Source organism: Mercurialis annua, linkage group LG1-X (assembly GCF_937616625.2).
Source record: "Mercurialis annua linkage group LG1-X, ddMerAnnu1.2, whole genome shotgun sequence".
Taxonomy (NCBI): Eukaryota; Viridiplantae; Streptophyta; class Magnoliopsida; order Malpighiales; family Euphorbiaceae; genus Mercurialis; species Mercurialis annua.
The window spans coordinates 10,209,304-10,219,872 of NC_065570.1; the positions used below are offsets into that span (position 1 = coordinate 10,209,304).

The 10,569-nt window shown below is 36.1% G+C and overlaps 1 protein-coding gene across 1 annotated transcript; it reads left to right on the top strand.

Annotated features, from left to right (window-relative positions):
• The first annotated feature begins 7,305 nt into the window (after nucleotides 1–7,305).
• Nucleotides 7,306–9,757, top strand: LOC126678283 (L-type lectin-domain containing receptor kinase S.4-like). Its single transcript, XM_050373186.2, has one exon. The coding sequence runs from the start codon at nucleotides 7,546–7,548 to the stop codon at nucleotides 9,562–9,564; it is 2,019 nt and encodes a 672-aa protein (XP_050229143.1). The 5' UTR covers nucleotides 7,306–7,545; the 3' UTR covers nucleotides 9,565–9,757.
• The last annotated feature ends 812 nt before the right edge of the window (nucleotides 9,758–10,569 follow it).

Below are 10,569 nucleotides of genomic sequence, written 5' to 3' on the forward strand. Positions count from 1 at the left end.
GCCAGTAGCTTCTTCTATGATGAAGGGGCCTTCCCAATTAGCTTGCATTTTCTTTACTCCTGCGTTTCCTCTGCCAACTTCCGCGTTTCGTAAGACCAGATCGCCTCTTTGAAATTCTCTAAAATTCATTCTTTTGTTATGGTATTTTGCGGCTTGCTTCTTGTATGTAGCGGCTCGGGCTACCGCTTCATCCCTTCTCTCCTCTAGTAGGTCTAGACATAGTCTTGTTCTAGCCTCATTGGTTTCTTCTTCTAGATAGTTTACTCTGATACTGGGTATGCCAATTTCTACTGGAATTACTGCTTCAGTGCCGTAGGCGAGCCTGAAAGGTGTTTCGCCAGTTCCTTTTCTAGGAGTTGTTCTGTATGCCCATAGAACGCTGTATAATTCTTCTACCCAGTTCTCCTTGTACTGAGAAAGTCTCTTTTTTATTCCTTGTGCTATGGTTCGGTTGGTGACTTCTGTCATTCCGTTTGTCTGGGGGTGCGCCACCGAAGTAAATTTCAAATTGATCATTAGTCCTTTGCAAAATGCCTTGAACCGCTTGCAATTGAATTGTTTGTCGTTGTCTGCTATTACAGTGTGGGGTATGCCGAATCGGCATATTACTTCGTTCTTGAAGAATTCCTCTACTTTGGCTGCGGTGATGGTTGCGACAGGTGCTACCTCTACCCATTTTGTGAAGTGCTCTATTGCGACGATTAGGAATTTCGCTTGATGTTTTCCCGTTTCGAACGGTCCAACTATGTCAATCCCCCAAGTGGCGAACGGCCATGGGCTTTCCATTGATCCTTGAGGCACTGCCGGTACACGACTGATGTTGTCGTGTCTTTGGCATTTATCACATTTCTTGACTAATGCTTTTGCGTCTTCTTTGATGGTCGGCCAGTAGTATCCCTGGAGTATTGTTTTTCTTGCTATGGTAACTGCTCCTTCGTGCGCGCCGCATATTCCTTCGTGGATTTCCTTTAAGATGGATTCTCCTGTCTGAGGCGAGACACACCTAGACCATGGATGAGTTAATGAGGTTCGGTAAAGAACTCCATTGTGAAAAGAGTAGTTGGCAGATTTTCTGATGGTGCGAATGGCTTCGACTTTGTCTGTTGGTAATTCGCCGCGGTCTAGATATTTGATCAGTGGAGTCATCCAGGAGTCGACCTCCTCGATTGCCATGACTTCTGTTTTTCTGGTGCTTGGTGATTCGAGAATTTCCTTTAGCTGCATTTTAGTGAATAGATCTCCGAGTTCTGACGCTGATTTGGCGATGGCGTCGGCTTCGGTGTTTTCCTCTCTCGGGATTTGAATGATTTCCCATTGTCCTCCTTGTGCTTCCAGCTGTTGAAGCTGTGTTTTGACTTGACTCAGGTATTCGATCATCCCTGTTTCTTTGGCTTGATATTCTCCCTTGACCTGATTTACCACCAGCTGGGAGTCGCTATAGATTTTTAGGATTTCCGTTCTTATTTCTAATGCGAGGCCGAGGCCTGCAATTAGGGCTTCATACTCAGCTACATTGTTGCTGGCGGCGAATTGGATGTTTACTCCATATTCGATCTTGATTTTTTCGGGTCCTTTGAGGATGGCTCCTGCTCCAGCTCCTTTTTCATTCGATGCTCCATCTACGTGGAGTTCCCATACCAAGGCTGGTTTGGGTTGGCCAGTCTCGGTTGGAGTTATTTCTGCTACGAAGTCCGCCAAAGCTTGTGCTTTCAGAGTTGGGCGAGGTTCGTATCTTATGTCGTGTTCGCTGAGTTGGATGGACCAGTGGACTAATCTTCCGGAGGTTTCTGGTCGTTGGATCGCCTTTCGCAATGGTTGATTTGTCCTTACCACAACGTTGTGACTTTGGAAGTAGTATCTCAGCTTTTTAGCTGTGGTCAGTACGGCAAGTGCCATTTTTTCGATCTCGGGGTATCGTGTCTCCGCGCCCTTCAGGACTCGACTAATGTAGTAGATTGGCTTCATCTCGTTATCTTCTTCCCTTACCAGCACTGTCCCGATGGTCTCGTGCGTGGTGCTGATGTATAGGTATAGCGTCTCCCCTTTCAGCGGTCTGCTTAGCAATGGAGGGGTGACGAGGAACTTCTTTATTTCTTCAAAGGCGTTCTCGCAGTCTTCATTCCATTCAAATTTTTGTGTTCCTTTGAGGGCTTTGAAGAAAGGCAAGCATCTTTTTGCTGAGCAAGACATGAATCTACCGAGTGCTGTGATTCGCCCGTTGAGTTTTTGAACTTCATTTATGCTTCTTGGTGCCTTCATGTCCATAATTGCTTTGATCTTCTCGGGGTTCGCCTCTATTCCTCTTTGAGATATCATGAATCCCAAGAATTTCCCGCCTTGTACGCCGAACGTGCATTTGTCGGGGTTCAGCTTCATTCCAAACTTATTCAGTATGTTGAATGTTTCTTCCAGATCTTTTGCATGGGTCTCTTCCTTCTCGCTCTTGATGATTAGGTCGTCTACGTACACCTGGACTCGCTTTCCTATCTCGTCTTTGAACATGAAATTCATAAGTCTTTGGTATGTTGCTCCAGCATTTTTTAAGCCGAAAGGCATTGCCGTGTAGCAGTAAGTTCCTCCCTCCGTGATGAATGAAGTTTTTTCCTGGTCTTGCTCCTTCATCTGGATTTGGTGGTAGCCTTGAGCTGCGTCGGCTAGGCTATACATCGCGTGTCCAGCAGTAGAGTCCACGAGTTGATCGATATCTGGGAGAGGGTAGCTATCTTTAGGACACGCTTTGTTTAGATCGGTGTAATCCACACACATTCTATTTTTTCCGTTGGCTTTCTTTACGATCACTACGTTAGCTACCCATTCGGGGTAGTGGACTTCTCGTATGAATCCTGCTTTCTCCAGTTTTTCTACTTCTTCAGCGATTATTTTCTGTTTTTCTTCCGAGAATTTCCTTTTCTTTTGCTTCACTGGGTTCGCCGCTTCTGCTACATTTAGATCATGAGTAATGACTTGGGGGTCTATTCCGACTATTTCTGATGCGTTAGCAGCGAAGGTCCTGGAGTATTGTTTTTCAGCATGGCCGTGATTTCGCTTTCGATCTTCGGGTTCATGTTTGCGCCGAGATTTACTCTTTTCTCCCCGTCGAGTTGGAGTTTCTTTGTTTCGCCTTCTGGTGCTGTTTCTTTTTCTTCGATGTCGTGATTAAGGATTTCTTCTATTGCCATTGCTTCGCCTGATTCTTTTATTGCTTGCTCGTAGCACTTTTTCGCCTCGGCTCGGTTTCCTTGTATCGTGATAATTCCTTGTTTCGTCGGTATCTTCATGGTTAGTGCCTTTATGCTTGTTACGGCAGCTGAGTCGTGGAGGAATGGTCTCCCCAGTATTGCGTTGTATGGCAGGTCGATTTCTACGACGCTAAACCGTGTAGGTAATTCCTCGCTTTTCCTTGTCCTTCCTAGCTTGACGTCAAGAGTAGTTGTTCCGTTGGGCTTAATCGGCAAGCCCCCAAATCCTACCACAGGCGTGGCATTTCTCTTTAGTTCCGCTAGGTCTCCTCCTAGGCTTTCGTAGGCCTTTTTTGTTATTAGGTTTATTGCGCTTCCTTCATCGATCAGGATTCTCTCAACGTTCCAATGTTCGATGATCATGGCCACTACCAGAGCTTCGTTGTGCTCTTCGGCTATTCTCCCGAAGTCCTCCCCGTCAAAAGTTACTGGAGGAGGAGTTGAGAGTTCTGTTGCTTTTCGTTTTCTTTGTGACGTTTGGTTCTTCAGGTTTACTCTTTCAGAAGTCATCTTCTTCAATGAGATTTGTTTTTGAGTTCAGAAAAGCTCCTTCTTTTGAAGTTTAGTTAAGCTTTTCCCACAGACGGCGCCAATTGATGGAGTCTGCCTTCTGAACCGGTGAGTGAACCTGCAAAACAGGGTAGAAGCTAACCGGACGGTGGTTGTCCGATTAACTCTCCGATGCTAAAGTCAGTCTAGAGCTTTGAGCAGCGTTTTGAGTATGTGAATGTAATTGTGATTCTAGGCATACCTCGTGCTCCTTTTATAGTAGTCGAATATACCTAGTAGAGTTGTATTAGGCAGGTGAATCCTACTTTGTAGGGATTCGGCCGTATCGTAGGGATTCTCCTGATTTGTCGAGATCTACCTTAATCTGATAAGAGTCCTATTTAGGAACGTCTTCCTAAATAGTCTTATCTTCCTAAAGTAGAGCTTATCCTTCCATATGTAGTGTTTGTGTCCAAATAGGACAATATTTCCATATTCAGTCGTTTACCCGAATCCCGGACCTGACGCGCTCTTGGCGGATCATGTGGGATTCGGTCTTTATTAGTGTATTACCGAATCTTAGAGATTCGGCATCTCCTCCGTATCTTTCGGTCTTCAGGGGGAGTCCGGCGTCGCCTGAGAGTGGATCCCCTGCAACTCGGCTCCATTATACTTTCAGTAGGATTCGGTATCCATCACTACTAAATAAAAGTTTTATAGTCATTAACTAATTAGTTATTTAATTAATCAATATTGTAATTAAAGTTCTAATTAGAATATGTAGCTAAATTATCTCCAATTTAATTTTTAGTATGTAAAAAATAACTAAATTATCTCCAAATTAGTAGGAATACCTATCTTTTAGTTTGATTGAACTACAAAATTAAAATAATATATTTGGTCAATATATTATTATTTAAATTTCTATCTTATATTTTTAAAGATATTATTAATAAAATTAAATTAATTATTTAATTATGGTTATTATAAAACTAAAAGAAGAATAAATTTAATATGGAAAAAAATTTAATAACCGAATATATTATATTTACTTTTACTATTAATTATAAATAAAAAATTGATATAATTATAATAAATTTAGTAATTTGTTCATTGATGAGTTACGTTACGAGCCACGTGCATAGCACGTAATGCGAAACTAGTATTATAGGTATATCTATTTTTTATTAATTTTTTTACTCTAATTATATATTTTTTTACTCTTATCATATCTTATGGCAACTGTCATTTTTAATATTTTCCTCTTTTTTTCTTTCTTTCTCCTCTCGCCTCTACTTCTTCATCTTCTTCTTTTTCTTCGTTTTCTTCTTCTCTATTCTCTTTTCTTCGCCAATTTTCTTCTTCTTTTTTATTTCTTATTTTCTTCTCCATTTTTTTCTTTCTTCTTTTTTGTTCCTTCATCGCTCCACCGTCGATGCACTGTTCTTTTTTTAGCAAATTTTTCTTTAATTCATGGTGATTATTGCGATTTTTTTAATATTCAGATCTAAATAAATTACTCTTGAATTTGTTTTTTAATTTTAGATTAATTGCATGAAAAACGAAGTTATGATTAAAAAAAACGATTTTCTGCAAAAAAACAAAATAACATATGATTATCATAACACTGCAGATCAAATAATTTTTTCATAAAAAAACAGCGTCTGGTTATCATATGGTTATCATATGAGTATCACTGTATTATTATGTTGTTATCATAACACTGCAGAAAAAAAAATTCTACATTGAAAAAAAATTAATTATCATATTATTCTCACTGTATTATCATCTCGTTATAGTACCTAAATAATAATGTTATGATAACGACATGATAATATCTATGATAATGTTATGATAAAACAGTTTCTGATTATCATGTCAGTATCATTATATTATCATGTTGTTATCATAACACTTTAGTGTGATAATGTTATGATAATGGAGTATGATAAGGTTATGATAACGTACGTAAAAAAAATTTATAGAAGGATTTCGTGATAGCAGAACGATAATGTTATGATAACTAAATCAGTTTCTGATTATTATGTTAGTATCACTATAATAATGTATGATAAAATAGTGTTTGATTATTATGTTAATATCACTACATTATCATGTCGTTATCATAACACTGCAGTATGATAACTAGATGAAAATGAAATATGACAATTGAATGATAACGTACGTGAAAATATAATTACAAAAAAATTCATGATATCAGTGATAACCTGATGATAATATAAAAATAAAGTTACGATAATATTATGATAATATGATACCTATACGGAAAAAAAATTACAAAAAAAATATGATAACGAGATGATAATGTGAAGATAATAGTATGATAATATGAAATATTGACAAAAAAGTATGATAACGAGATGATAATATGAAAATAATAGTATGATAAAGTTTTATGATAATAAAAATGATAATATGATACATGCATGAAAAAAATTACAAAAACATTATAATAACGAGATGATAACGTGATGATATCTACATAATTATATTAATGATATTGTTATGATAAGGTCATGATACCACGATAGTGTTTTGATTATGATAGGAAGGATGTTAAAAATATATATAAAAAATTAAGATATAATTATAAAATAAAAAAATTGAATATTTTTGATACTAAATATATTCAAATATTTTATAGGAACTTATTTTTTTATTATTAATATTCTTTTAAAGTAATTTAAAAAATTAAAAAATAAACTGTTTTATTTTTTTTTTATGAAAATATTATGTTAATATTATTATAAAAATAACATATTATTTTAAAAAGTTAAAGAGATAAAAAAAACATCAAATATATATGAGAAAAAAAGAAAAAAGAAAGAAAAAAAAAGGTGCAGGTCATGTTTATATGATTGGAGTAAAATCATTAATTTATGGACACGGAGAGTAAAAACATAAAATGGCTAAATCATGGAGTATTTTTGTTGATTTTTCCGTGTTGAGGTAGAAACTCAAATTATTTTCTTTTTTTAGGTAAATTCATAAATCTCTCTATTTATTAAAGGTGTAATCCATTATTGGATCTCTCTGCTTTTCACTTTTTATTTATTTAATCCCTGGTCCATTTTGATTTTTTTAATTAGTTTTTATATTTTTTACTTTTTATTTACTTGGTCTCTCTACAATCAAATTTAATTAATTTCAAAATAAAATGAAATTTATAATGTGAAACATCTAATATAGAAAGGGTTAATTACATATAAAATCACCACCTTTATACGATTTTTCAAAAATAACTCGACTTTTATAACGTGTCAATTCAGGGCATCACCTTTTATTTCTATTCAAAAACAATATGGGCACATTTGTAGGTAAAATTTCGCTAACTTCGACACTCGATGGGTTTGCCACGTCAGCAAAAACGCTACTAAAAATTGCCGATGTGGTTTTTGAAAAAAAAAAAAACAAAAACTGGTGTCCTAAATTGACATATTTTAAAATTCGAGTTATTTTTAAAAATTTATGTAAAAATGGTGATTTTAACCCATATAGAAATCAGCCTATTAGTTATTTAGAGATGGAGTACTACTAAGAAATTGGTCTTAGACAAGAATATATGGTCTGCCGCATACCAACAATAACACATAAAGGTTCTGCATTTAATTCATTCTCCGTCACCCCATGTGACTCCTTTCATTTCACTTTCTTGTTCTTGCCCAGACACTCACCTCTTCCTTTCTCATAATCTTTCTTCTTCTTCTTTTCACCAACCGCTTTCACTTTCACTCAACACTTAAAATCTCACCAACCTCTTCAAAATATCAATGAATTGACTCTGTTTTCTCTGTCAATGGCCAATTCTCTTAGTTTTATCTTCTTTACCTTCCTCTTTGTTCATGCTTCTTCCCAACAAAATGAACTCTACTACCCTGGTTTTAAAAATCTTGATCCCAACATCACACTCACAGGCAATGCACAGATTCAAAAAAATGGTCTTCTTCGTTTAACTAATGAAACCAGCAGATTGTTGGGCCAAGCTTTTTATCCCACTCCATTTCAGTTCAAGAACTCAACTACCAACAAATCTTTCTCCTTCTCAACTTCTTTTGCTTTAGCTATAGTTCCTGAGTATCCGAAACTCGGTGGGCATGGCCTCGCGTTCGCAATCTCAGCTTCGAAGGTTCTATACGCTCTCCCGAGTCAGTATCTAGGTCTTCTCAATGCAACCGATTTTGGTAACTGGACGAATCATCTTCTCGCGGTTGAATTCGACACGGTTCAAGATTTCGAATTCGGGGACATTAATGATAACCATGTTGGTGTTGATATTAACAGCTTGAGGTCTAATGCCTCTGCTGTTGCTGCTTATTATACTGAGAGTTCTTCAAAGGTGGATTTGAATCTCAAGAGTGGTAAACCAATTCAGGTTTGGATTGATTATGATTCAACTCAGAATCTTCTCAATGTAACTATTTCACCAACTTCCAAGAAACCAAGATTGCCAATCTTGTCATATTCTGTAAATCTTTCACCAATTGTTCAAGATTATATGTATGTTGGATTCTCTGCTTCAACTGGTTTGCTTGCTAGCTCACATTATATCTTGGGATGGAGCTTTAAAATGAACGGAGAAGCTAAACCTTTGGATCTTTCTTCACTGCCTTCATTACCAGCAACTTCAAGAAACAAGCATTCAGGTTTAACAATTTTAATCATAGTCTCATCGGTTATTTTTGCGGCTATTGCGCTATCTTTCGCTGTCGTTTACGTGGTTAAAAAGATTAGAAATGCTGATGTGATTGAAGATTGGGAGCTTGAAATTGGGCCTCATAGATACTCCTATCAAGAACTGAAGCAGGCCACCGGTAATTTCAGCGAAAAACAGGTGCTCGGGCATGGCGGATTTGGTAAAGTTTATAAAGGTATTTTACCGGATACAAAGCTTCAAGTCGCGGTAAAGCGAATTTCGAACGAGTCGAAACAAGGTATACGCGAATTCGTATCAGAAATCGCAAGTATTGGCAGGCTTCGTCACAGAAATTTAGTTCAATTACTCGGTTGGTGTCGTCGAAAAGAGGATTTTCTTTTAGTTTACGAGTACATGGCTAATGCAAGTTTAGATAGATTCTTGTTTGATCAACCAAAAATGATATTAAACTGGGATCAAAGATTCAAGATTATCAAAGATATTGCTTCTGGGCTGCTTTATTTACACGAAGGCTACGAACAAGTGGTAATACACAGAGATATTAAGGCCAGCAATGTTCTACTAGACACTGAACTAACCGGCAAACTTGGTGATTTCGGGTTAGCAAGATTATATGAGCACGGGTCTAACCCGAATACAACTCGGGTCGTTGGGACACTAGGTTATTTAGCACCGGAGATGCCGAGAACAGGAAAGGCAACGGCTAGTTCAGATGTGTATGCATTTGGGGCGGTCTTACTAGAGGTGGCTTGTGGGCGGAGACCCATTGAACCTAAGTTGTCTGCGGAGGAGATGGTGTTGGTGGATCGGGTATGGGAAATGGTTAGGCAAGGGAAAGCGGGTGATGTGGTGGATCCAAAGCTAAATGGGGTGTTTAATGAGAGTGAAGTGATGATGGTGTTGAAATTAGGGTTAATGTGTTCGAATAATGGGCCCATGGGTAGGCCAACCATGAGAGAGGTGGTGAAGTATTTGGATGGTGAAGTCGGGTTGCCTGAGGATGTGACGGGTCGTGACGGTGATGGTGACGGCGGAAAGGGGATTATTAGTGGTGGGGGATTTGATGAATTTGTAGAGTCGTTTGCTTCTTCTTCGTTTGATAAAACGACTAGGTCGTTTTCTCCGCTTTCACTTCTGAATGTTAGTGGAGAAACGAGGTAGTAGAGTAGTAGACTAGATATTGAATGGTGACATAAATTCTCTAGTGTCATGCTCTGTTTTGATAGGCGCATTAGCACTCATGAAATATCATGGGTTATAGTGAAATTTATTTCTCTTTTAATTTTTTTTCTTTTTTACCTTCTCAATGATTAATGATATGGCCAAATATTATGGACTAATTTGTTTATTTGAATTGTATATTTCTTAAATATAGGCTTAATGTTTTAAAAAATTCTGAACTTTCATCCCTTTTTAATCCTACCGTGACGTTGCAAATCTGTTAATTTTACCCTATTTTGTATTTTTTTTTCATCTCAATTGTACTATAAAGCATAAAATTGACCTTTTTTTATTTGGCAAAAATTACCTAAATTGACCTTTTTTGCATTAGATTAACTTTTTATATTAAATTGACAATTTTTAAGAAAATTTATTGAACTTTTGAATAAAGGTCAATTTTATGCTTCAGCATACAATTGAAATGAAAAAGTGCAAACTGCAGTAAAATTGGCAATTTTTCAACGTCAGGGTAGAATTGAAAAGGGGATAAAAGATCGGGTTTTTTTAAGGCATTAAGCCTTAAATATATTAGCAGTTCGTTGTTTTTTTTAATGAAAATGGTTCGTTATTGATTAGAGCATATTTAATAAAAATATTATTTTTTTATTTTGTTTCATTTTAAAATGTTTCATTTTAGAAGTTTATTTCTATTTTTAATATAATATTTTTATTTTTATATTCAAAATTTTAAAAAAATTGTAATACCGCATTACAAAAAATAATATAAAAAGAATATTTTAAGAAATATGTTTTTAATGTTTATGTAGAATCAAACAATTTTTTTAAAATAGAACGGAAAAAGTAAATATTATGTTAAAATAGGTATGAACTATTATTTAAAAAGGATTAAAAACATTAAGGCTACAAACTTGAAAAATTACAATGTTTTTAATTTTTTTTAATTCAATTTAACATGTATGATTTTTCAATTAAATTTTGATATAA

What these genes read in the sequence shown, in the direction of transcription:
- LOC126678283 (XM_050373186.2), top strand. Translation starts at nt 7,546, where the DNA reads ATGGCCAATTCTCTTAGTTTTATCTTCTTTACCTTCCTCTTTGTTCAT.